General features: G+C 33.9%; 6 protein-coding genes across 11 annotated transcripts in view; 3 read left to right on the top strand and 3 right to left on the bottom strand.

Annotated features, from left to right (window-relative positions):
• Nucleotides 1-446: 446 nt before the first annotated feature.
• Nucleotides 447-3,138, top strand: LOC100808336 (aldehyde oxidase GLOX1). The gene is made up of 4 exons (XM_006584755.3): nucleotides 447-1,127; nucleotides 1,224-1,390; nucleotides 1,476-1,925; nucleotides 2,235-3,138. Exons 1-4 carry the CDS (start codon nucleotides 576-578, stop codon nucleotides 2,959-2,961), a joined length of 1,896 nt encoding a protein of 631 aa, XP_006584818.1. The 5' UTR covers nucleotides 447-575; the 3' UTR covers nucleotides 2,962-3,138.
• Nucleotides 3,139-6,117: 2,979 nt separating this feature from the next.
• Nucleotides 6,118-8,184, top strand: LOC102664743 (probable xyloglucan endotransglucosylase/hydrolase protein 26; the record flags this gene model as incomplete). Its single annotated transcript, XM_006584751.4, has 4 exons — nucleotides 6,118-6,370; nucleotides 6,677-6,777; nucleotides 6,899-7,092; nucleotides 7,194-8,184. Coding segments are annotated over 4 exons (957 nt in total), but the record flags the coding sequence as incomplete, so codon positions are not given.
• LOC100800512 (transmembrane protein 234 homolog) lies at nucleotides 6,709-8,405 on the bottom strand. The gene is made up of 2 exons (XM_006584752.4): nucleotides 7,951-8,405; nucleotides 6,709-7,783 (listed from the first exon to the last, which is right to left on the bottom strand). The coding sequence occupies exons 1-2, from the start codon at nucleotides 8,300-8,302 to the stop codon at nucleotides 7,716-7,718; spliced, it is 420 nt and encodes a 139-aa protein (XP_006584815.1). The 5' UTR covers nucleotides 8,303-8,405; the 3' UTR covers nucleotides 6,709-7,715.
• A 483-nt stretch (nucleotides 8,406-8,888) lies between these two features.
• LOC100800342 (casein kinase 1-like protein 3) lies at nucleotides 8,889-14,378 on the top strand. 6 transcript variants are annotated; one of them, XM_041017938.1, is made up of 18 exons: nucleotides 8,889-9,206; nucleotides 9,302-9,342; nucleotides 9,589-9,658; nucleotides 9,739-9,887; nucleotides 10,074-10,169; nucleotides 10,242-10,312; nucleotides 10,563-10,624; nucleotides 10,719-10,782; nucleotides 10,894-10,978; nucleotides 11,082-11,208; nucleotides 11,578-11,660; nucleotides 11,786-11,843; nucleotides 11,947-12,077; nucleotides 12,176-12,367; nucleotides 12,552-12,728; nucleotides 13,219-13,342; nucleotides 13,898-14,015; nucleotides 14,096-14,378. In XM_041017938.1, exons 1-14 carry the CDS (start codon nucleotides 9,131-9,133, stop codon nucleotides 12,353-12,355), a joined length of 1,293 nt encoding a protein of 430 aa, XP_040873872.1. In that variant the 5' UTR covers nucleotides 8,889-9,130; the 3' UTR covers nucleotides 12,356-12,367; nucleotides 12,552-12,728; nucleotides 13,219-13,342; nucleotides 13,898-14,015; nucleotides 14,096-14,378. The 6 variants fall into 6 exon arrangements, with proteins under 6 accessions (XP_040873872.1, XP_040873869.1, XP_040873868.1 ...); XM_041017935.1 differs by having other exon boundaries at nucleotides 13,816-14,015; nucleotides 14,128-14,378; XM_041017934.1 differs by having other exon boundaries at nucleotides 13,816-14,015.
• A 3,588-nt stretch (nucleotides 14,379-17,966) lies between these two features.
• Nucleotides 17,967-21,724, bottom strand: LOC100500304 (S-adenosylmethionine-dependent methyltransferases superfamily protein). The gene is made up of 9 exons (NM_001249188.2): nucleotides 21,597-21,724; nucleotides 21,375-21,489; nucleotides 21,222-21,269; nucleotides 20,229-20,502; nucleotides 19,325-19,412; nucleotides 19,184-19,249; nucleotides 18,529-18,597; nucleotides 18,312-18,422; nucleotides 17,967-18,240 (listed from the first exon to the last, which is right to left on the bottom strand). The coding sequence occupies exons 1-8, from the start codon at nucleotides 21,675-21,677 to the stop codon at nucleotides 18,333-18,335; spliced, it is 831 nt and encodes a 276-aa protein (NP_001236117.2). The 5' UTR covers nucleotides 21,678-21,724; the 3' UTR covers nucleotides 17,967-18,240; nucleotides 18,312-18,332.
• Nucleotides 21,725-23,311: 1,587 nt separating this feature from the next.
• Nucleotides 23,312-25,404, bottom strand: part of GLYI-8 (putative lactoylglutathione lyase) — a 6,466-nt gene continuing 4,373 nt past the window's right edge. Inside the window, exons 8-9 of the mRNA NM_001353853.1 lie at nucleotides 24,975-25,115; nucleotides 23,312-23,700 (exon numbers count right to left, since the gene is read on the bottom strand). Coding sequence (NP_001340782.1) covers nucleotides 23,659-23,700; nucleotides 24,975-25,115 — 183 coding nt within the window. The 3' untranslated portion in view covers nucleotides 23,312-23,658. The remainder of the gene's footprint in view (nucleotides 23,701-24,974; nucleotides 25,116-25,404) is intronic.

Below are 25,404 nucleotides of genomic sequence, written 5' to 3'. Positions count from 1 at the left end.
TAATTTATTATAATTGTTATAAAATTGTTATCTCTATCTCCCAAATCCCAATCACATAATCTATTTTATCACGTATTTTTTCTTTTTCTCTTTCTCCTATAAACATTGTTATAAAACTTTAGCGTATAAATAAGTTGTTCTTTAACATATTATATGTCTAACACAGTGGAAATTGTAATCATCAAATTTAAATTATTACATATTAATAGAAATTCTAGAAATATATATAGCATCCCCTATTTTAGGACACAAAAGATGCTTAAAGTTACAAATTAACCACAATTAACTTGGATATTTTTGTTATAGTACAGCTTAAAAGAAAACACCTATTTTTAGCGCGCTCCTGTAAATCATTTGCTATTTTGGGAAATGCCTTGACCCACCAACCTATGACCATATAAAAGTCCATGCACTTGAAAGGTATTGATTTAAGGAAACATATCGATCACAAGGAATCAGAAAACCCAGAAATCCACACACACAGGCTTTAGCAAGCCGTGTGTGAAGGTGTGTCTGGTCTGTGATTGTTATTAATTCCTTCACTAGACCTCCTAGTTAAATTAACCTTTTAATAAATGTCACACTCGCTCAAGGTTTTTTTTGTTTTCACTCTCTTGTTCCTTGCTGTGGTTGAAGCTAAACACAAAAAGAAGCACAAACACAAAATCCGCCATGGTCCTAAACCATTTCTTCCCCTGATCCCACCCTTTGGTTCTGATGAGCTTCCACCCGTTCCCCAGCTCCCGCCCATTTTCGAGCCCCCATCCAATATTCCCCAGCTCCCACCCTTTCCCTTGAAGCAAGATGGAGAAGAAGGACAAGGGGTTGAAAATACTCAGCAAGATGCAAAAGAAGGGATTGAAAATAAACTTTTCGAAGTAACGTCCATTGGACACTGGGAGATAATTTCTGAAAATGCAGGTGTGTCAGCCATGCACATCAACTTGTTACCCACAAACAAGATCATTGTCTACGATGCCAAAGTTTACCGCACCTCAAGAATCAAATTACCCGATGGAGTGCCATGTGTTCCATACAGAGATATGGGGGGTCAAGAAGACAAACTCGATTGTTTTGCTCATGCCGTGGAATATGACATTGAGACTAACCAAGTTAGGCCACTCCAGGTTTGTCTTTTTCTTTTTCATTCCATGCACTTTTAAAGGGAAGAAATAATGATGACAAAATAATGAAGCATTAATTATATTATAACTTGGGTGTAGATAACAGCTGGAGATCCGTGGTGCTCCAGCGGAGGGGTTGCACCTGATGGTACCTTTGTGAGTGCTGGTGGTTTTGACACCGGAGCAAGAAGCGTTAGATATATGGGTCCTAATTGCCAAAATTGTGAATGGAGGGAATACGACAACATATTCGGAGCAGACAGATGGTACCTACCTAGTTACATATATACCATTTTCATAAATCATTTATTAATTTGAAATTTATGTAAACTTATGAATTATGATCAATAGGTATGCAACTCAACAAATCCTTCCAAACGGAGAATTCATTTTGGTAGGAGGGCGTAGATCATTCAGCTATGAGTTCATCCCAGTAGAAGGCCAAAGGGGCGAGAAACCCTACTTTTTCCCATTCTTATACGAAACTTCAGACATAGATGAGAACAATCTCTACCCTTTTGTGCACCTTTCCACAGATGGAAACCTCTTCATCTTCTCTAACAATCGTTCCCTTCTTCTGAACCCCACCACCCACAAAATTGTTCGCACCTTTCCCGTCTTACCCGGTGGCTCCCGCAACTACCCTGCCTCTGGCATGTCTGCCCTTCTCCCCATCAACCTTAACGACCCCGCCACCGCCACCAAGGCTGAGGTCATGGTTTGTGGCGGCAACCTTCCCGATGCCTTCCATATTGCCGAGACTACCAAAATCTTCCTCCCAGCTCTTCGAGACTGCAACAGGTATATATTACACATTAAATAAATTGCATTTATCTTTCTCCTTAAACTAAAAACAATCTACCAATGGAGGTTGGATCTATAGCCGAAGAGACTGGTCTCCCACGTTTAGTATTAAACTGTGTCGTCTCAAACATGATTTCCTTTTGAAGAATGAAACTTGTGGGATAAAAAACTAAAAACAATCTAACTTATGAATATACTTTTGAGTTTAATTTTCATTTTAATTATAAGGTGAAATCATCTTTATATGTGATTAGATGATGATGTAAAGAATGTTGATGAGATAATTTTAATTACATTATATGACAGGTTAACCATTTCGGAGCCATTTCCTGAGTGGGAGAGCGAGTTGATGCCTTCAGGGAGAACAATGGGAGACCTTTTGGTCCTCCCCAATGGGGACCTCTTGCTCATCAATGGTGCAACCATGGGTACGGCTGCATGGTGGGATGCTGACTTGCCTAACTACACGCCCGTGTTGTACAAACCCGAGGACCCTAAAGGGTTGAGGTTTACGGTGCTTAAGCCAAGCCAAATTGCGAGAATGTACCACTCCACTTCCACGGTGCTTCCCAGTGGAAAGATTTGGGTTTCTGGAAGCAACACCCACAATACCTATAGGGATGTGGATAAGTTCCCAACTGAGACAAGAGTTGAAGCTTTCTCTCCTCCTTATTTGGACGCCAACTTTGACAAGTATAGGCCACAAATTGACGAGGATGCTTCGGAGAAAGAGTTGGCGTATGGTGGTTTGTTTGAGGCAAGTTTCTCGGTGGAAGATGGAGCTGAGTTAACCAAGAATAACATTAAGGTGTCCATGTATTCTCCACCCTTCACTACTCATGGCTTCTCTATGGGACAGAGGCTTTTGTTTCTCAAGATTGACGAGTTAAACGTACAAGGCCAAGAAGGGTCTTACAGGGTTAGAGTGGAGGCGCCTCCATCCAATGCCATAGCTCCTCCTGGATACTACTTGCTCTTCGTCGTTTACCGTGGCTTGCCTGCAGCCAAGGGAATGTGGGTGCACATTCAATAGAGATTTTCTAATTCTTCATTTAATTTGTATGCTCAATCGAAATTCTAATTTATTAGAAAAGACTTTAGTTTCTAATTACTATACATTATTATTGCACGGGTAATGCTGCTTATTAGTATGTGTTTTGAACTAGGTTATATTGCGTGGCCTTCAAATATTTTATCTGTACGTGTTTGGAAACCCATTAATAACATGAGAAATCGCATCCATCTATTAGTAGACGCGTTAGTAATACTCCATTTAAATGTGAGAAAGTGCATCAATGACGTAATATCAAACACATTTTATTAATTTGTTGCACGAATGCTGAATTATCATGGGAACGACATCCGTTTGGCTTTTACATTGATACATCAGATTGTCTGTGAAGGAGCATTTGCTTATTGGGCCGTGTTGTGAAGGCTTCTCCTTTTGAATGGATATTTGTCAAGGCTTATTGAATGTTAACATGAGAATATATATACTATTTGAGATGAGAAGGCAAGCTTTTGATATTTAAAGTATGACTTATTATTAGCAGCAAATGAACCACCTCTTCAGTAGCCACACTGAAATATTGCAACTCTCATGAGAGCACACAATAGCATGTCACGTGGTTTCGTGGTTGGCATCAGGGTACAAATTACTACCTTGAGCAACTTTGGTTATGTGGAGTTAAGATAATCTTAATTCTGCGGTAACATAAATTGCACCACCAAGGCTAACAAATTGGGGGCTCATTGGACATGTGGCGTGGGAGCCCTTTATGTGTGGTAATTGCAAGGCATGTACGCCATTTTTGTATTCATAGGTGGCTGATAGTGGGGTTCATATTTAGCATTTTTGAATTTCTGGTTGTTTTGGGTTGTTGGAGGCTGTTAAACACTATAAGGGGGCTGCCATCTAGTTTGTTTTTCAGATATATATATATATATATATATATATATATATATATATATATATATATATATATATATATATATATATGTGTGTACTTTTGGGATGGATATTTTTTGTCACACCTTGTGCTCAAAAGACACTCTGTTAATAATTTTTTATAGAATAATAAAATTTTTCAGCATAACACATTCTTAATAAAAGATGAAAAACTAGCTTTAATTATGACTAAACTTCAGAATAAGGATTTGTATATACGAAATTGTGAGTGTGTATTACATTGTTAAATTTAGTACAACTCAAAGTCATTTTAGAACATTGCGTGAAAATTAACAAAACCCAGGTACTCTGCTAGTTCTCTACATAATGCTAAGTCATGCAAAGCAAAAATATTAATAAGAACCAACAACAAACAAAAACAAAAACCATACCAAAACACATCAGAAACAAAAAATCAATGAATCAAAAGGGAGCTTACCTAAGAAACAAAATCAAAATAAAAAACAAAAAAACATTATCAAAATCGATCTTACCGATGGTTACCCGAGAAATAAAATCAAAAGCACAAATCATGACCAAATCTAAATCAACAAACCTAAATTACAGAAGAAATGCATAAATAAGAGAGAGCACGACTAAGTGAGAGACGAGAACCAGCGAGCAACAAGAGCAAGAGAATAATTTTCAAATTCTCTCTTATTTGGAATTCAAATTCTTTGTTTTTAGTTAATTTCACTCCTCAATAATTCTTTATATTTTAAATTTTCTTATAGAGCACCCAACAACGAATTTTACTACCAATAAGTCATATATCTGAGTGAAATTGAACTCCGCCAAACAAAATTTCAAAGTTAAAAACTGGTAAATGAAAAAAAATATGATTGAAAAGAAAGATCTCACTAAGAACGATCAATCAGATTTATAATAAAAATTAGTTGAGTAAAGTTTATAAATTTTACTATAAAGAATTTTAAATACACTCTTAAATTAAATTTCCTTCTTAAACTCCTTTCATTCAAACACCTTAATTTCACTTGTAAGTCTTAAGAAGCATAACCTGAACCTCATTACTATCTCCCATATTGTTGGTAATATTACTTGAGTAAAATTAGTTTTATGATCTTCTAATTTATTATTTAAGTTAAATTTGGTTCTTTAATTTTTTTTGGATTCAATTTAGTCCTCTAATTTTTAAAATCAATTCAATTTGATCCTTTAATATACTTTTATTTTTCAATTTAATCCTTTAATTTTTAAAATCAATTATTTTTTTAAGATGTAAATTTTGTGATGATTTAAAATTACTTGGTGACAATTTTAAACCGTCCCAAAATGACATTTCTTACCGTTTAGACTAAAAGACTAAATTAAAACAATTTAAAAATTTAAAGAACCAAATTTAAAAACTAATTTAAGCTATTACTTTGTTCTCCTGATTCTTACCCTCTCCTCTTTGTCAATCCCTAGCTTCGGCTCTCCCGGGAGACTAGCCCAGTCCACTGATTCTGGTGCGGAACATGTCTCATCTTCGGGAGAGCCTAGCCCAGTCCACTGATTTTGGTGCGTAACATGTCTCATCTTATGATTTAAAATCTGTCAGTGCTGGATGGCCGATTAATCTACAAGGAGACATTTTGGCCTCTTAATTGGATTTTTTAAACTGAGAAAATTCTTCTTGTGGTAGCTGTATATTAATTTCTTAATCACCTTAAGGTAGCGGATAACAATATTTTGTTTTGGTCGATTGTCACTAGTGCATCCTTACCCCTTGGGCTCTTTCGCGTTTTTGGAAGAAAACATGCTGAACTCCTTAAGGACTGCTACTCCCATTCTGCAGCATTTCTAATATTCTTGAGCACGATATTATATTTACCCCGCGTTCCAGCTAGCAGGCAGCAGCACCTCACCAACTTCCCATGAATCCTACCGTGTAGGCATCAATATACCATTGGTATTTCTAATTATTTTGAATCTTGATTTATGACATCATCTTAGTGTAAGATTTTGTTTTGAAACAATTAAAATTATTGGCATGCCTGTGATAGCTGGGAAATATTTAAAATACAAAAACAAAATTGCACCAGATTTCAAACACTTGTACGCCATCAGGAGCCAACTTATTTATGAAACCTGACATAAATTCTGTAGGCTCCCTGTTCTAAAAATAATAATATCAAAATGACAAATCCTATGAACAGGTCCATATATATTCAGAGCAATTAAACGTATAATAATCAGAGTTCATCTTTAGAATGTCATATTGCTCGCTGTCATATATAAAGACAGCACCAACCAAGGATAAATCGTCCAATTTTTCAACATCATAGAACGGCAAACACAGACAAAAGGTTGTTTATAGGAGTTAGTAAGTCCAAATTTGAAAAAATGTGGGTAGCTTTGTTAATCTTTGCACTCGCACCCAACATTATCCAAGTGGATGCCAACATTTCCAAGAGCATGCACCTCACTTGGGGTGTTCGGCATGCTTCAATTCTGGGTGAAGACCTTCATCTTGTGTTGGATAAAACCTCAGGTGAAACATTTATGCCTAACATGCATGAATTTAGATTTCAATTGACTCGTATCTTTTGGCAAGAAATTTTTTGCATCCAACAGATAGGAATAATTGAAAAAAAGTTTCAAAGTTTATTGCATTTTCAATATGTTGCAACTGAATATTAGTGGAAGAGAATGATAACATGGTCTAATCTTAAAACATTTTACACAAGATTTGTAATCAAACTAAAGATTATGCAAAGTGACGTAAATAAATAATAAAAAATGCATTAATCTGTTACTAGCTAAAGTAGAACAATGTGGTGTTGCCTATGGATTTTAGGATCAGCTGCTCAATCAAAGAGATCATTCTTATTTGGAAGCATTGAAATGCTAATCAAGCTGGTACCTGGTAATTCTGCTGGAACAGTTACAGCCTACTATGTAAGTTCACTGGATCTCAGAGATCTCAAAAACACTAAAATATGTTCTTTTGAACAACCAAATCTATCAAACTCCCGTTACTAAATGAAGTGTCCATGTTTCTCACTCAAAATCCATACAGTTATCCTCTGCAGGAAGCCAGCATGACGAGATAGATTTTGAATTCTTAGGCAACAGTACAGGACAGCCATACACTGTCCACACTAACATATACACACAAGGAAAAGGAAGCAGAGAGCAACAATTTTTCCTCTGGTTTGACCCAACTGCTGATTTTCACAATTACACCATTCACTGGAATCCCACAGCAATTGTGTAAGTTGATAAATTTTACCAGAACAAAAAGCTATTCATTCCCCCCCCTCAAATTGTGTATGATCCATTAACTAACTATGAGTCTATGACGGGTACATCAGATGGTATGTTGATAGTGTGCCAATTCGGGTTTTCCGAAACCATGAAAAAGAGGGCATTGCTTACCCAAACAAGCAAGGAATGAGGGTTTACACCACCCTATGGAACGCAGACGACTGGGCAACCAGAGGCGGCCTTGTTAAGACGGACTGGCACAGCGCACCATTCACTGCCAGATTCCACCATTTCAGAGCAAGGGCTTGCAAGTCGGGCGGAGCAAGGAGCACCAATCAATGTGCCTCCAATGTCCCTGCAAATTGGTGGACTTCCCGGAGATACAAGCAGCTGAGTCACTCCCAGATCGGACAGCTAAATTGGGTCAGAAATAATTACATGATCTATGACTACTGCACAGATACCAAAAGATTCAACGGACAAATCCCTCCGGAATGCTTTAAACCACAATTCTAGACATCTGATTTTCCATGCATTCACGCAGCAGTCAGCAACTCAAAACATGTAACAGCAGCTAATCGTGACAGCTCAAGTGTTTTCTTTTTCATGCCACATTCGTTTGCTATTTGTCACGTTCTTGGTGATTCGTCCATTCTTGTTGACTCACGATGTACTGAATAATGCTGAATTGTCTTATCTATGGAAGAATAAATAAATTGTCCAATACAGAAATTTGCAAATGGAAGAATTCGAGTCTCAGAACTAAAGGAACAGAAAAATTAAGAGAAAAAATGATTTAATAGAGATTGTAGAAAAGCTAGGAATGAATACAGAAGCAGAGACCGAGGACGATGAGAGCGGTACCGAAGAAAGCACGGGGGAGGTGGGTGCGCTCGCCGAGGAGGATGCCGAAGACGGCGGTGGCGGCGAAGGTGGTGGCGTTGGTGACGGGGACGGCGAGGGAGAGCGGGGCGTCGGAGAGGATGGCGAAGAAAGTGGCGGAGGCAGAGAGGTTGATGAGGAAAGGGATCGAGTATTGCCAAATGGAGAGAAGCTTCACCCAGTTTCCGAGGGAGATGCGCATCTTTTGGCACAGAGTTGAGTGCGGATTTGGCTTTGCGGAGGATTTGAGAGCTTCGTCCCAGAGTAGCGCACCCCGGCGCATGATAGCGTTGGTGGCGCCCCACACTATACCCACTGCGATCATCTTCTCCATCGTTGCTCCTTCTCTCAACCCTCCCTGCCAACTTTTTTACACTGCATGATCATGGGCTGGGCTGGGCCTCCAACCCAACTAGACTGCCATTACCGAACCTTAAAGAGTCTTAGTATTCAACTTTCCACTAATTAAAAATTCTGAGAAAAATTCTTAATTCAAATCCAGATACACATAATTGAAATGTTGTTTATAACTAATTAATTGAACAATGTTTGCTTTGCTAAATAAAACCATGATATTAATATTCGAAAACACAAACATAATTGTTTCACTGTTTTCATTTAAAAATGTCACGGATAATGTAAATTATTATTTTTTTATTAATATTAATATAAAATATTTATTAATTTTATGAATGATTAATCACCTACTAATAATTTTTAGCAAAAATATTTCCTTTCAATCATATGAAAAAACATGTAGTTAAAATTATAAAATTATTTAATCATTAAATTATAATATTTAATAATTAATTTAAAACAATTTATTATTAAATTATCGGCATAAATTTGTTATATTATTTTTCATTACAAATTTGATTGTTTATCTAAGAAAAGATGAAAACAAAGTGAAATTGTGACGTTGTAGTGATACTAGCACCACGTCCACGTCATTCAACACAACAAAACACCTAGGCAGCAGTAAGCAGTCTTCGTGAACAACTCCGGGAAAGGACAGAAATAGCCCCGCCTCCTCCGCAATTTAATTTGTCTATAATACCCTTCAGCCCCCTTCTCTGCCTCTGCTGTGCTGTGTCTGTGTGGCTTTGATTTCGCTTCCGAAGCGACAAGCAGCACCCACTCTCTCTTCTCGGACCTTCCAAACATGGAACGCATCGTTGGCGGCAAGTACAAGCTCGGGCGCAAGATCGGAAGTGGATCCTTCGGCGAAATCTACCTCGGTGAACCCTCTCTCTTTCTCTCTTCTGCTACTGATTTCACAGTAACCGTTGATTGTAGGCTTCTCTGTTCTGATCGATTGCTCTCTTTGCTGTAGCGACGCATATTGATACCTTCGAGATCGTCGCCGTCAAGATCGTAAGGCTCCGCGTACTGCTATTTGCTAGGGGTTTTCCTATTTCTCTCTGCTTCTGTGCTATTATTTTGCAAAAGCTCTCTGGTTGTCTCTGATTGAAGTTGAATACGTCAATTTACGTATATGATCACCTATTCATGAATTGACATGAGTTGTTTTGATTGACGCTACCTAAAAATTAGGTTTTAATCCACTGAAATTGAACTTTACCGTGTTACGATACTTACTCGCCCTCTCACGTGTTGCAGGAGAATAGTAAAACAAAACATCCCCAACTGCTTTACGAGGCAAAGCTCTACAATATTCTTCAAGGAGGAAGTATGCATTTTACAATGTTCTTCAGGTGAAGTTGGTGACTCTAATTAAGAAATTGAATATTGTAACACTTTTGCATGCAGGTGGCATTCCTAACATAAAATGGTCCGGCATAGATGGGGAGGATAATGTGCTTGTTATTGACTTGCTTGGGCCGAGTCTTGAGGATCTCTTTGTGTATTGTGGAAGGAAGTTTTCATTGAAGACTGTATTATTGTTGGCTGATCAAATGGTAAGTTGCCGTGTTGATGGGTCGAGCTGAACTGAACTCCCTCCTTCCCTGACCCTTCCTGTCAAACTTTCTTCATTTTTCTGTTAGTCTTGCACTACCTGTCGTCAATGTTACTTTCTTAAATCTTCTTCTATGTTTGACTCTAACTGTGTATTTAACTATTGACTATTTTTTTTTTTTTAACAGATCACTAGAATAGAATATGTGCATTCTAAAGGATTTTTACACAGGGATATTAAACCGGATAACTTTCTCATGGGACTTGGTCGAAAGGCCAACCAGGTAACTATCTTGTTACTGCCCTTATGCATTTATTTAGGTTCCATATATATGTAATTGTTCTGTTCTTTTCAGGTTTACATAATTGATTTTGGGCTTGCAAAACGATATCGGGATTCCACTACTAATCGCCACATCCCTTACAGGTACTTCTATAGTATTCCTTAGTAGTTCATTCTTTATTTTTTTATTTTTTTATTTTGATTTCAACATTTATATCTTGTAATTTCCGCCTCATCTGATTTTGAATTATTTTCATATTACCACCTACCTCTTAATCAGTTTTCATGAATATATTATATTTTTGTTTGGAATATTCCTTTATTTTCTCTGTATCTTCTTTCTTATTGTCTACGGGAAATCCCCTGGAATAATACTAACAATAGAAACACACAGGGAGAACAAAAACTTAACAGGTACTGCTCGATATGCAAGTTGTAATACTCATCTTGGGATTGGTAAGTTAGAAATTAGAAAAAGTTATTAACCCATTCAGCCTAAATAAATTTTTATTTATTTTTCATTTGCTATATTTTTTTATTTATTTTACAGAGCAAAGTCGACGGGATGATTTGGAATCACTAGGATATGTACTTCTGTACTTCCTAAGAGGAAGGTACCATATTCTGCTCTACTTTTCTTCCAAGTATTTTTTTTCTATAATTGAGATTATATAATGAAACATTCTCAGTTTCTCACCTTTAAATGGCTATATTTATGTGTTTAGCCTTCCTTGGCAAGGTCTAAAGGCTGCTACAAAGAAACAAAAGTATGATAAAATATGCCAGAAGAAATTATCAACTCCTATTGAGGTATGTGTTTAGACTATATCTGTCTTGTGAAGTCTCCCCCCCCCCCAAAACCAACCCACCAAAACAACTAATGATATGCTCATTTGTTTGTTATTTTCCAAAGGTACTATGCAAATCTCATCCTGTAGAGTTTGCCTCGTACTTCCATTACTGCCACTCTTTGACATTTGATCAGCGACCTGATTATGGATTCTTGAAGCGCCTATTTCGGGACCTATTTGCTCGAGAAGGTGAGTATTCTTTTAATATTTTGTACAACTGTGTCAATATGCTTTTTGGAAAAGTATCATTGGTCTTGGGAATATTGTTACAATTATAAATTTGGAGAATAAGATATCTTATTAGGAGACCAAGGGGAAGGGAGTTTTTTCTTTAAATAAAATACAAGGATTTTGTTGAAGTTATAGGGTTACTTTTTGGTATAGAGGGAGGAAAAGGAAGTGAAAAAAAAGGACTAAATACACTGAGATTGATATTGGTATGATGTGTTACTGTATGATACAAAATGTAAAGCACTAGCCTTATTTATAATAACACTAGGTCATAATCCTAACTGAATAAGGTTACTTTATGATTTTACCTTTCTTGATGTATGTCAGGTTATGATTTTGATTATGTATTTGATTGGACCATTTTGAAGTACCAGCAATCTCAAAAGAATGTAATGCTCCCTCCATTATCTGTAAGTATATTTGATTTTTGGGCCATGTTCTTATATATTTTGAGGCAGAGGAAGAGGGTTACTGATTATTTTGCAACTTGAATCTTCCTGTGCTCCTGACAATATTAAATTATGTCATACCACAGCCAGTTCCAGGAGCAAGTAACAGTCGTGCAACTCCAATCGATGTTGACAGCCATCAAGGTTGGTCAAATCGTTTTACTCATAAAACGTCTAGGTTCATGGATAAATTAGCATTTACTTTCTACTTTATTGAATGCTCTATTATTTATTACTTGATTGGCAGGTCTTAATGCATATTCAGGGCATGTTAAAGAGCGTATTAGAGCTGGTGATGCTACTGGTTCTGGTGTTAAAATTCAGTTTAAATCACCAGTGGGTAAAAATTTGAGTTATGAGAATCCACTTGACAAAAATGTAAGTCATGTTAAAAAATTCACTTTTCTTGCACACTAATATATCTATAATTGAACAGATGAGTGTTTAGCAAGCATTGTTCAATTATTTTTTTGCAGATTTTTGGAGAAGCAAATATACCCTCTACTTCATTTTCTCCTGCTAGTACTTCAAAAAGGAACTCCTTAAAGCAATCCTTGTCTGCTGAAGCTTCCAACCCTGGACATGCACAAGGCAGTAAAATGGGCCCTTCAAGTAGCTGGATGTCATCTCTGCAGCGCATGTCTTCTGCTAAATGATTGCCAAATATGGTAATTTGCTATCTTGTTTTTTGCAATGCTGTAATATTTATTATGTAATTCTTATCCTTGACCATTTGTATTTTGTTGTAAATAATTGCCAAATATGGTTATTTGCTATCTTGTGTTTTGCAATGCTGTAATATTTATTATGTAATTCTTATTGTTGACCATTTGTATTTTGTTGTATTTCCAGCTATGAAGCTTTGAAGAAGATTCTGTGCATCTTTTCCCAAAGTGTTTGGTCAAGAATATTCAAGTCATTTATTCATGGAGACTGCAAATGTGCTAGAAAATTAACAGATTGCATAGCTCCTATTTTGAGGCCATTTAGTGTTGCTTCTTTCCTGAGGTGACTACAAATGATTGTGCGGTATAAAACAGACTTCCCAAGCTTGGCTCCTGTTCTGTACATAGATGTCAAATTTGGCACACAGCAATATTTTGTATTCATGTTTTCATGTAACATTAATGTGTGAAGTAGCCTTGTTACTCCGATATGTTACCTGATGATAATTATCATTGTGCCATACAATAAGTGGCGACAGAGTTTGTTTTAAAACTTCTAAATTATTTTGTCAATATTATAAAGCGCAAATGTATTTTCAGTTTCTTTTATTTAGATATCTTTGATAACAGTATTTTAGTCTCTGTTTCTCATTTATTTTTACCTGGTTATATAAGTTTATATAGAAGAAATGATACATTTATACTTTCAATGCCCACATCACGTTAGAATAAGATATATAATCTGAAAGAGTTTTACATTTATCAATTGTTTTCATGTTAAGTATTTCAACTTCCTCGTGATCACATGATTTGCGCTTCATGATGGTTAGTTGCACTTTCTTGTTATTCACCAGGTTATTATCGAAAGTGTAAGCTATACTGATACTGAAGCATGCTGACCAAAAAAAAAACTGATACTGAAGCAAACATTATGGCTGAAAGATCACTGAAATAATGGTCTCTTATGAGTTATCAAAGGTAGTTCTTGGTGCCATATGTTTTAAACTTAGATGATTATGAGGATGTCGTCATTTGAAGAATTACTCATTGAATTCCCGTTGCTTTAGGACTATTGAGGAACATATATCTCTGTTTTAAATATGAATGTTTGCTTGAAACAAGAGTTGCTTTATATATGGATGTTGGTTGGTAAAGGTCTATTGAGGAACATATATCTCTGTTTTATTTGATTCTATCCATCCTCATCTCTGTAAGGCTGCGAATTATTTTTTTAATCAATGGACATGGCTGATGTGGACCACTAATTAGGATTATTATATCTCTATTTAATTCTTAAGTTATTTCAGTTTATCCTGTTTCTTTATCTTAAATTATTTGTGGTTCCATTGATAAGCAAGACCACCTGTAACTTTATGACCCCTCTACCCTCCCCCCATTTGTTCTACTTTAGTCTAATTGCTGATTTTGTTCCTGACTAATTTGTATTTTAGGTTTTCCACTATTCTCTATCCACATACTAACCGTGTCAAATAGAGTACATTGATTGGGTGAATGGAAAGTCGGAACTTGCAGGCTCTCTGGAGGTATTTCATATGCCAGCTTTATCTCTCTACTTGATTAGATTACCCAGCATTAGAAAGGATTGCAGGGATTGTGAAGATTATTCCAAGGCATCCTGCTTTTCCATGAGGTTGGTGTTTCAAACATATATAGCCAAAATAATACTGTTATATATGCATGTATAAATGCTGAATTATCAAATCTTCCCAGGTGAGTGAATGGAATTTGTGCTTGAAACACAGGAAAACCACATCTGTGAGGTGCACTTTTCAGAATTTGATTAGTAGGGAGTGCTTTGCTGGAATCAGTGGAATGCTAAATGTTATTCAAATAATTCCAATGTAATTTATAATTCTGAAAAAATGCATGTTGAAATGTATGGTTAAAGATTCTTCGCTGTGTATGCCGAAGAGACCTTTTAAATTTCATTTGTATCAATTACAGGGTTGAGATGTGTCTCAATTACAGGGGTTAATGCAGATTAGTTTTGTTAGACGCCTTTGATATGTCTTTGGCAGGTTTCTCGCTTTTTTAGTAACCCTCGTAAATAATTCGTTTGAGTTGGTGGATGGATGCTACGTCATCACTCACGTCATATTTAATCACCAATAGAAAAACATGTATTCACTGTCAGCTAAAAGCCGACTCTAACAAAGTGCTTTATTTTATATTATTGTTGTTAGAGTCGGAAAAGTCACTAATTTATTTTATTATCATTTCTTTTTTTGGAAAATCCTACTTGAATATCATAAGCATCAAACTACTGGAGCATCATATAAATTAAACATTATACGCATAAGAAATTATATCATGATCTCCACAAAAGAAAATAATAAATAAATAAATTAGGGTTGGCTTGTGCGACTCTAACAACAATAAAAGATTTCACAAATTTTCAAAGTCGGCTTTTGCTAAAAGCTGTGTTTTCTTGTAGTGATTAATGTTATGAAAAATGCTTAAATATTATGGAGCATCATATAAATTAAACATTATAGGCATCAGAAATTATATCATGATCTCCACAAATGAAAATAAAAAATAAATTAGGGCTGGCTTGTGAGACTATAACAACAATAAAAGACTTCACAATTTTTCAAAGTCCACTTTTAGTTACAACTAAAGTTGTGTTTTCTTGTAGTGATTAATGATATGAAAAAGATTTAAATATTATGTGAGAATGATGTGATTTTATTTATTATGTTATCACTTAATAAAATATAAGATGATCACAAATGTTAAAAATAAAAGTTTTAAAAATGTTAGGTACTAAAATAAAAATAAAAATAAAAGTTTTAAAAATATTAGGTACTAAAATAAAAATAAAAAAAGTAATAAATTGAAAAGGAAATATATTATAAATATGGAAAAAATATATTTAAGTATTTTTTTATTAGTTTACTTTTTTAATTTTTTTCCTCTCACATACAAGGAGTCCTGAAGGTTTAGGGTTTAAATACTGTGGATGATGATTAATTCTCTTAGGAGAAAGAATAATATTTTAAAAATGACTTTCATGTTTCATCTGTGTGTCCCTGCTTCATCAACTCCATCACAAGTCCTTGCTTGAAGTAGCCTTTCTACTAATAACAAGCTTCCATCCACAATCAACTTGAACCATCATGAGTCGTCCGTCAGTCGTCACACATCCTCACCCATTAAAAAAGATTAAAAGTAAAAATAAAAGAGAGAATGTAGAAAAGAAAATGCTAGAAACCACTTTTTTTTCCTTCCAATTTTGAGCTTCCTATTTGAAAATGTTTTTAAACAAACAAAACTTATGTTTAGCAAAGGGGAAGAAACTAGGCAAATCAAGCTTACCTTTTATTTCTCCATTTCGTGGTATCAGTCTAATTTTTAAATAATAAATTATTTAGCCCATAAAATATTACTCTTTCTCCTGTTTAATTCATAAAATAATAAATTTTATCAATAGTTTCTCTCAAGTATTGAATATTTATCGGTTTAGTTCCATAGTTGGTATATTTTACAATCATTCAAGGACTAATACTCTATGAATTTTTCATACTTCGAAGGACTACTTATTATGATTTTCTTACATTTAAATATCATTTAGCAGAGATCCCTAATAATTTAAGAACCAAATATATTAGGAAGGAAATGTATTTAATTTTTAAACAAGGATACATTATTATTATACTATTAATTTTTTAATTTTTTGTTTAAAAATATTGCATTCCTGTCCCTTAAAAAATATCTCATTTTCATTTTTTTCTCTTCTGAACTCCCAATCATATCCCAGCTTTTGACATAATCAAATCAGTTTTTCCATTAAAAAAAAATGGAAAGTCAGTGTCACATCAAGGATGAAGGATTTTAAGTTTTAACTAAGTTTTGGAAGAAACGAATTAAATAAAGTAAAAACGATCTGAAGAGAGATTCTCAAACTAATATTTCGTAGATGGAACATAGAAAATACACAAGTCGCATATTATATATGAACAAGAAAAGAAAAGAAAAAAAAGCATTAAGCCCATGATGGGAGAAAAACTAAAATTCCTTTGCCTCATTTAAGTAGTACTATAGTAGTGGTTCAAGTGTTTGAGAATTCTCACTACTACAGTCAGCACAATTGCTGGCTCCGTAGTGTGAACTCCAACCAGTGCAGCCAACTGCTCAATTTTCTTCTTTGCTTTTCCATCATTCAGCAACTCATCCAAACTCATGACTTCTTCATCATCAGTTGCGTCACCAACTTCCTCACTGCAAGAGTCTGATTCTGACATCTCAAAAGAATGTTCCTTAGGAATAGAAGGGACATCAAATGAGGCCTCTGCTGGTGAAAAGGAATTAGAATTATTCTTTAGCACATTACACTCAAAGTTGTTGGAATGGATCATGGTGAAGGAGAGGTAGGGAGAAGTGTATTGCCCTTGTTGATCATAAGAAAAGGTGTGCAGCACCTTTGAGTTTTTTGTGCTTTCCATTGTTGATGTGCTTAATTAGTGAGGAGAAAACACAAAGGTGTTGTGTTGATATAGGAGGAATTAGTGCACTCGTCTTGAAGTGCCATAATGACGAGCGTTATCAAGTCAGGTCAAATGAAGAAAACGTAGAAAGTAAAAGTAATAAGGCAATTATGACCATAATTCACTTGGACCCTGGTTATAGAAATCTGAGTAAAGCCTCATCCTTTCTTTTTTTTGTTTTATTATTCTCTTTTTTCACACTGTTCTTCTACTATATTTGACTTTTGTGGTTTTGCAAATATATTATTTCCAGATCTTTTGTTATTAGGTTTTAATTGCATGTATAAAAAGTGTTGTAATAAAAAAGAGATTTAATTGCATGTTTCTTCTATCCACTTTTTCAATTGCATAATTAAAATAGTAAGAAATCAAATTTTAAAAAATGAAATTTTCAAAAATTAAAAAAATATAGATATTAAAAGTTAAAGTGAACGTTATTATTTGAGGGTCCTATTGAAAATCCATAGGCACCATAAGCCATGATCTTCCTTCTCTGCGACGCACGTGCACGTGTGTATGTACAAATGTATCATTATTCATTTTTCGAGTAAATACCTAAATAGGTAATTGAAAAAGAAAATCTTTTTTTTTTCTGAGAGAAAATAAAATGTTAGAAACACTTTGATCTCTAAAAAAATAAATCCATTTATTGCTCAAAATTATAAACATAAAATACTTTAACCATTCTATCTAATCTAATAAAATAGTAGTTACATTAATTATCATCACACATTTATAATCCAAAAAAAACAAATTAGGTCAAATGATTTTAAAAAAAAAACTGAAATTGGTGTTTACGAACTTTTAAAAGCCCATAAAAGCCATCATCAACATTTACTTTCACGAAGCCGAATAAAAACCGCAGGGTCCAGCCGTCCAGGCAGGGGAATTTTCTTTTAATTATTATTACTACCTTGCATATCAAAAACGTTTTTTTTTTTTTTTACCTGAAGCATGGTCACAACTCAACTGTTAATCAAACCTGTTTCTTCTAGTTTCTATCCTACCCTAAAATCTATCCTCTCCATCTCAAATATTATAGTATAAGGTGGCAAAATATAACATGGGACCAGATTAAACATAATTGCTCCCGCTCACTCAAACCAAATGGACTATAAATTTCATTTCTTTTTGTAAATAAAATTCTCAAGTTGTGGTATCTGCAAGTTGTAAACTCTAGCAAAACATGTTCATTACTACATCTACCTCTTTTGTGTGCGGATCTAATTGAGACTGCTAGCAACAAACAAAAAGACATGGTATGTATTTTCATTCTTTACATTCAAACCCCTCAATTCAGAATTTGCTTTACTGCTGCTATTCACCAAGAATGCCTCGCGCATATTAAGTCCTCATCGTGAACATTGGCTGCATTGCATGCAACATTTCTGTCAATAAAGAACCAACGTTGATCTCAAAATACATTAAATTACATGCACCTGACTATTTGCATGCACGGATCATTTGCAAAAAACCAGAATTGGCCTGTTGAAACCAGTCTTGCTATCTGTCAAACCTGAAGTGATATCTTCAACTGTTCGAAATCCAATCTGCGAAGATTTAAATATCAGCCATTGGAATCTAAATAAAATCATAATAAATATACAAACTTTGAAAAGGGAAGGTAGTATTCCAAAAGAAATATTCAATACTAACCTTATCTAGTAATATTTCCTGAAACTGTTCTGGTCGAATCATAATATTACGGTAGTTGGCAGCAGTGGTCTGCATAATGGGAAAACAGAAATGATTCGATAGCCCCATATTTTTAGCAAAATCTAGTTAGGAATAAAGAAATTTAAAAGCATAACTAGTTAAAATATCAGCAAAATGATGATGCATTAGTTGTTCAATTAAGATAAAATTAGTTACAGAAGAAAAAAACAATGATATCCATCCATTGAACCTAAGGGCTGGTTTATTTTGAGAAAATATTTTCTATTTCCATTTCTTGCTTTCTCTTTTAATTACAAAAATGTCACTTTCTTTCCAGGTTGTTTTATATTTTCAATGGTTTATATAGGAAACAATAAGAATAATAAGAAACAAAGTATAAACAAAATATTTTCTCAAACCAATCAAGCCCCAAGATCTTCATTTTTCATAAGCAAATCCTTAAACAACATTGATCAAGATTTCAGAAAATGATTCCAGACCATGTAGATATTTTACAAGATGAAAGGGTCCAAGATAACACTAACCATAGAGTAAACTTCGTAAACTAACCATAGTATGTATGTAAAGGTTTATACTTCCTAGTACCCCATGATAAATACGATAAACACAGAAATGAAGGTGGGCTAATTATTACCTCTGAGACATTACGATTGCTTTCATATGACTTCCATGGCTGAGGTTCCAGCACAAAAATGCCACCCTGCTCAGAAGAAAGAATATGTTTTTACTAAAGAGAAAGAAAAACAATAGGATGATGAAAGGAGATAATACTTACTGGACGGAGCAGTTTCCAAACCTCTGCAAATAAAGTAATTAAGCCATCATCCCCCCAATTTAGATGTATCCACTTTGATACACTCAAACTGCAAGGCAAAAGATAACTTCAATTTTAACATAAGCAGCACATTGAAGACAATTTAAAATAAACATATTCAATTAATATTGTTATAGCAGAAGGGATAAGTCAAACCAAACTTTAGAATTTCTTTCTTCCTGCAGCTTAATAATTGAAAATGCAAATGCTTGGTTAATAAAAAGGCAAGTGCAATTGTGATTAAAAATACAACTTCAATAAACACCTGTCATTAAAAACAAATGGTACAATATGGAGATAATCCATTAGGATAGTGCTACGATGTCACACATAGATTAGGAATATGGCCACAAAGTACTTATTATAAGACTTCAGCAACACTCCAATGATCTAGCTTTTGGGCTGAGTTATGCCCAATCAATTTTTAATATAGTACCACAGCATATGTATCTCTAGTCTTGATATTGGGCAATCCACCCAATAGTGAATAATTCACTCTAAATGTCCAGTCATGCATGTGAGGGGTGGTGTTAAGATGTCTCACTACAATTATAGGTATATAGCCAAAGCACACCTTCAGTCCTTCTGACTAAGACTTGAAAAAACTTTTTCTCTTGAGCTAACTTTTGAGTTTGAGTTAAGCCTAGATCATTTTTAATAGATAGCAACTATCCTGTGGCAGACAAACTAAAAAAGGACAAGAAAGGTTTAAAAAAACACAAATAAAAACCAAACAATTTTGAACAGAACTTTTCCTATAGGGCATAAGGCATGACAAATTTCTACCTCTCACCCCTTAAAAAGTTATCCCAAAGAATGTTTTATGAAGTGAAACGGGGGAAAAACAACAAAAACAGTAACTTACCAAAGAATTGTATCATACTGCTTTCCTGGTGGGTGTTGAGTCTGAACAAAATTTTCTCGTTTAAACGAAACTATTTTAAGAAGATCAATTTGCTCTGAAGAAGAATGTTCCTTTGAAATCTCCTCCGTTTTAACATTCAACAAAGTAGTAACACTGTTCTCTGAATCATCAGCATGGTCCTTGTCCTGAAGTTTGGAGGCTTTCACAGGTTTATTCCCTGTAGATTTCAACCTAACAGTTTTTCTGAGATTCCAATATGCATCCTCAACTCGATCTAGCACATTGAGCAGAAAAAATCAGTTTTTTTTTTATTGATACTACCCAATTGGGAAGTTCAAAAGTTGAGTTTATACTTATACTACTACTACCTGTTGCTAAATTATGAATGATATTAACATAACTGTAAACAACTTCACTAAGTTCCTAATAATATCCACGAGGTCTCCAGGAAAAATCTTCAGAGCATCTTTACACCCTCTTTTTTCTGGAGATAACATGAAATCAATTCTTAAATTTAATTTTTTGAAACTGAGTGTTACGTTCTATGCTGATTTTTTAAATCTTAAAAGTTACTTGCTGAAGAAGTATAATGCATATTAGCCACCTGTTCATGCTGCATATATAATACTACAGGGAAATTTTATTAATAGCTCTAGTTGGCTTAAGTAATATGACTGTTAAGCACTCTAAGGATTGAATTCATGAATTTAGGCCCTAAGGAAATGTTTTCTGTCTCTATTCAATGCTATCACTAATAATTACAGAAAGTGACACATTATTTTCACTTTGTTCTTGTTTTCAATGATTCATACAAGAAATGGCCAAAACAACGTCAATGTTTTGTTTCAACTTTCAAGCATAAATAATTAAACATATTAGATCTATGTTACATTTTGAGGCTACATCAAATGGAAACATACACAGAACAAACCTCAATTCTAAACTTAAAGAATACCATTCAGCACTAGAAATTAGAATAGATAAGAATCTTACCAGAATCAATGTCAACTCCGAGAATTCTCTGACAGCAAAACTTCTGTGCTGTGGGGGGAACGAAAAGAGACAACATCTAGGTCAGCACGATCCAAATTTCATATTTAGATAAGTAACATTATTAGGTGAACGAAAAAGGGAGAAGAATAGTACCAATCTGTATGGTGATGATCCCATTGTTGCAGCCAATATCAAGACAGTCCTTGCCTTCAAACCATTCCTTCCTCAGCACCTTCAATCGAGGGTCCTCATCCACGCCTTGACCAATCTGAAACAACATCAAATCAAATTCACAAAATATCAAATGCGGGAAACGTTAAACTCAACAAAACGCTATCGCGTGAAAGGGAAGAATAAGAAGAGAAATAAGAATACTCGATAGCCATAGTAGCTCTTGTAGTTGCCGTATGGGAAAACTTGTTTCCGCTTTTTACTGTTCTGCTTCTGGCTTTCCATTGAAGAACAAAACCCTCCACTTTGATTTGGGGTTTTAAACTTTAAAGGTTCAGCCTTTTATAATAAACATTAAATATTAGTAATATTTCTGTCTTTATATTTCTTTTTTGACATTTTCTTTTAACACTTCATTTTTTTTCTAATAAAAATTTTAAATGAATTAAATTTCAGAGATACATTAGAAATGGAACAGTTAAGATTCAAATAACACTTATAAATTATTCACCAAAAACATTTATTATTATGACATCAAAATTAAATTCATATTCTTTTAAAAGATAAATTCATTCATTGGATCAGTCTTTTATTGGTTTGATTATGTTATTATTAGAGAGAATAAATAAATAAATATTATAATAAAAACATTTATTAATTAAATAAATAGAAATTAAATAATATTTATTTAAATAAGTGAATAGAAATAAATATATAATATAATAATACTTTTATGTAAATTGAAAAACTTAAATTTGATTAAAAATATTATTATTATTATTATTATTATTATTATTATTATTATTATTATTATTATTTTAAAAAAAGTAACAAACATTATCACCTTATTTCGTGGTAAGTTAGGAGTTTATTCGTTAAAACACATGAGAGATTTTGAAACTATTAAAAGGTTGTATATTTTATGAAAGTATATGTTTTTCATGTGTCTCTTCACCAAAATACTTAAGATATATATTTCTTCACGTAACTTTTTACCCAAAATCGTTAAGATGTGTTTCTTTGAAGGGTTATATTTTTTCACCAAAAACAAAATGATAAAAAAAAAGTAGTAATATACACAATGAAAATAATGAGAAATTTTTTTTTTCATTCAAATCATTTTCTACCTTCTTTTGTGCGTATAAAGAATTAAGAAAATTATTATTTTATTAACTACCATTGACAGTAAGCTCCACGGTGAGTTGCATACCATATAACTTGTTGCATTCAATTTTACTGGAAGTAAATCGAACCTAAAGCTAGGTATTTCACTCACATCTTTAAGACTTGTACAATGTTTTTGTTATTTCTTCTTTATTGCAGGAACATTATCATCATAAAAAAAAAATTGTCTTTAATATTTTTGCTTGGTTGCAGAACCAATGTGTTTGAACGAAATTTTGACATCAAGAAATACTTAAATGATCAAAATTTTAGGATAACTTAAAAATCGCGAGAAAATAAATTATGTTTTAGTATCTTTAAAAATAAAAATAAAATCTATTTTGTAATTGTTGTAATAAAAAATGTAGAACCATAATCACACAAATTGTTTATAATCAAATCACTAAATATGATTTCACCTTTTGTTATTTAATTAAAAAATGGTTTTGAAATTTAATTTTATACTATCTTATCAACAATTCATGGAATACGTTTTCACTGAATTTTCATTGAAATAATTTTACAATAATCATTATTCTTTTGAAAATATGAAGCTGTAATTTATTTTATTATTTATTCTCTTATATTATTTTAATGTTATCTTCCGACCATGAATAAGAAGTTATCCTTCAATTGTTTAAAATTAACATGAACTTTAACAGTTTCAACTAAGGTAAAATAAAATTAAAAATAAAATCATGAGATTAAATTGAATAATTTTATTTAACTGGTCTAATTCAATTGGCAAAGACCCGTGTCCAAAATTTACTCTAAAAAGTAGAAGAGTAATGTGCCATGATACGCCTCTGAAACATCCAGAGTGAACAACGACAAAGTTTGTCCTACAGCCAAAATCCCGAAGGCCTAAGAAAATAGAGATAAAGGACATATGTTTCTCAACCTTACTTCATTGTATTTAGTTATAAAGACATTTGCTACAGCTTACAGGGGTCGGTGCTATTGTCATTATTACATTATCTACAAAATCGGATTTGACTATGTGATACACTCTGATGCATACATTTTTCTTCAAAGAATACCAATCTTTGCCAGATTTTGATACCGATCCCACAAGATGGCTATGATGACCTACCTAAATACTCTATTCCAACTCCTTTAGAAAATCAACATTATCTACAAAAACCTGCACATTAGAGGTGGGAAAGCTAGTTAGTCACAAATGATGATTACTTAGAATGAATGAACACGATGATGATTGCTAAGAATAAAATGAACACGGGGACGCAAGATCTCCAAACATAAAAATGAAAGGATGAACTGAGAAATAAACACACAATGAAAAAAGAAAAATGCACGCTTATACTTCAAACAGTTGAGTTGAAGACTTCATTTTGTCTGAAAAACATCAATATATTCTTCTGTGTCATGCCAAAGCAAACAGAAGACAGACCTTCCACTCCTTGTTATGCACTGAATGCGAAAGTACATCACAAGAATGATAATGATCACTTGTAAAAATTAGGTGGCATTGATCATACTGGGTGAATTCTGATTAAGCTAACACGTAATCACAGTCACAGCACAAAATCCAATAAATGAATTCAACAAAGGAGCAGATAAATGGAAAAGTTTTATGTCACACGACCAATGTTGATACCGTGATATTTTCTACCATCTCCAAGTATTACTACCTTGATATTGAAAATATCATTGCATGGTATCATAATGAGATATCCACATTAAAGTAAGAAACTGGGATCTTCTTTAGGCATTAGATATAAAATCATTAATGAGCTTTTGAGATAATTTCTCACTTACATGGTATTTGACATAAAACAACTTAAAGCTTAAGCTGTTGGGTAAAGGCACATGAATGATTTTATATCTAACCCACCCCCTCACACGAGTCCTTTGACTTGAAATGTGAACAACGCAGGTGTCCACCCTAACTTGTATTGAAATTTATTTATTTTTTTATATAGAAGAACATGGCAACAAGGATTTTTAAACCACATGATCATAAGAACTTTGATATCCCAACAGTTTAAATTGCTAGGTAAGGATATACGAATGATTTTATATTTAACAGTATCAAAACCTTTATGACCAAGTGGTTTAAACTTTCATCTCTATTGCCCTTATTCTTCTAAATAAAGTTAAATGGGCATGTTGAGTGAAGGGCAAGAAGGCATGCTAGAGTTATAGTTTAATCTTTTTAAGATAATGTCTTTTGATATGGTGTTAGAGTCTTTATCAACAAGCAGTCAAGAGTTCAATCATTGTCATCCTCATTCTTTTATACATAAGTTGAATATCAGTACGAGGGAAAAATGAGTTGTGCATTATCCAAGCTTCAATCCCATCGAGCTCTTGCATGCAAGGATGTATTAGACAAAATCATGCAAGAGTTTTCACTTTTCAGGGAGACTTTAAATAATAAAGATCAAAGAGACATACCGACTTCCAGCCATCTGGATCCAAGCATGCAGTAATTTTTGTGTTGATACCAGGTAATGGTCCAGGTTCCCGAGTAATCTTTCCTCCAGCTAGTTTAATTGCTTCTGCAGTTTTGTACACATCATCTGTGCCTATTGCAATCTGTAAATGGGGTATTACAGTCATGAATTTGATAGAAAATGAGGGGTAAGTGTAGACAGAGAAAACAAAGTAGAGTGCGAGTTTATTGTTATTTCTCAAAAGTTGAATACAAGAGTTGGAGCCTATTTATAGGCCCCGAATACTACACAATTTGTTGTTCAACTGATTCCAGAGTCCTAACTACCTAACGGAATCTAACAGCTGTACTGACTATCAGGAACATTCCAGAATCTAGAGACTTGAGAATATTCAACATGAGTCACTTGAGAACATAGATATATACACTGAC

Source organism: Glycine max, chromosome 8, assembly GCF_000004515.6.
Source record: "Glycine max cultivar Williams 82 chromosome 8, Glycine_max_v4.0, whole genome shotgun sequence".
Taxonomy (NCBI): Eukaryota; Viridiplantae; Streptophyta; class Magnoliopsida; order Fabales; family Fabaceae; genus Glycine; species Glycine max.
This window is presented reverse-complemented; position numbering and strand designations above follow the sequence as displayed.

What these genes read in the sequence shown, in the direction of transcription:
- LOC100808336 (XM_006584755.3), top strand. Translation starts at nt 576, where the DNA reads ATGTCACACTCGCTCAAGGTTTTTTTTGTTTTCACTCTCTTGTTCCTT. An exon ending in ACCAAGTTAGGCCACTCCAG is followed by an intron (nt 1,128 to 1,223) that starts GTTTGTCTTTTT and finishes ACTTGGGTGTAG; the next exon opens with ATAACAGCTGGAGATCCGTG. An exon ending in ATATTCGGAGCAGACAGATG is followed by an intron (nt 1,391 to 1,475) that starts GTACCTACCTAG and finishes TATGATCAATAG; the next exon opens with GTATGCAACTCAACAAATCC.
- LOC100800512 (XM_006584752.4), bottom strand. Translation starts at nt 8,302, where the DNA reads ATGGAGAAGATGATCGCAGTGGGTATAGTGTGGGGCGCCACCAACGCT. An exon ending in CCTCCCCCGTGCTTTCTTCG is followed by an intron (nt 7,784 to 7,950) that starts GTACCGCTCTCA and finishes ATTCTTCCATAG; the next exon opens with ATAAGACAATTCAGCATTAT.
- LOC100800342 (XM_041017938.1), top strand. Translation starts at nt 9,131, where the DNA reads ATGGAACGCATCGTTGGCGGCAAGTACAAGCTCGGGCGCAAGATCGGA. An exon ending in AGATCGTCGCCGTCAAGATC is followed by an intron (nt 9,343 to 9,588) that starts GTAAGGCTCCGC and finishes CACGTGTTGCAG; the next exon opens with GAGAATAGTAAAACAAAACA. An exon ending in TAATACTCATCTTGGGATTG is followed by an intron (nt 10,625 to 10,718) that starts GTAAGTTAGAAA and finishes TTTATTTTACAG; the next exon opens with AGCAAAGTCGACGGGATGAT.
- LOC100500304 (NM_001249188.2), bottom strand. Translation starts at nt 21,677, where the DNA reads ATGGAAAGCCAGAAGCAGAACAGTAAAAAGCGGAAACAAGTTTTCCCA. An exon ending in CGGAGTTGACATTGATTCTG is followed by an intron (nt 20,503 to 21,221) that starts GTAAGATTCTTA and finishes TCAATGTGCTAG; the next exon opens with ATCGAGTTGAGGATGCATAT. An exon ending in CAGTATGATACAATTCTTTG is followed by an intron (nt 19,413 to 20,228) that starts GTAAGTTACTGT and finishes TTTGCCTTGCAG; the next exon opens with TTTGAGTGTATCAAAGTGGA.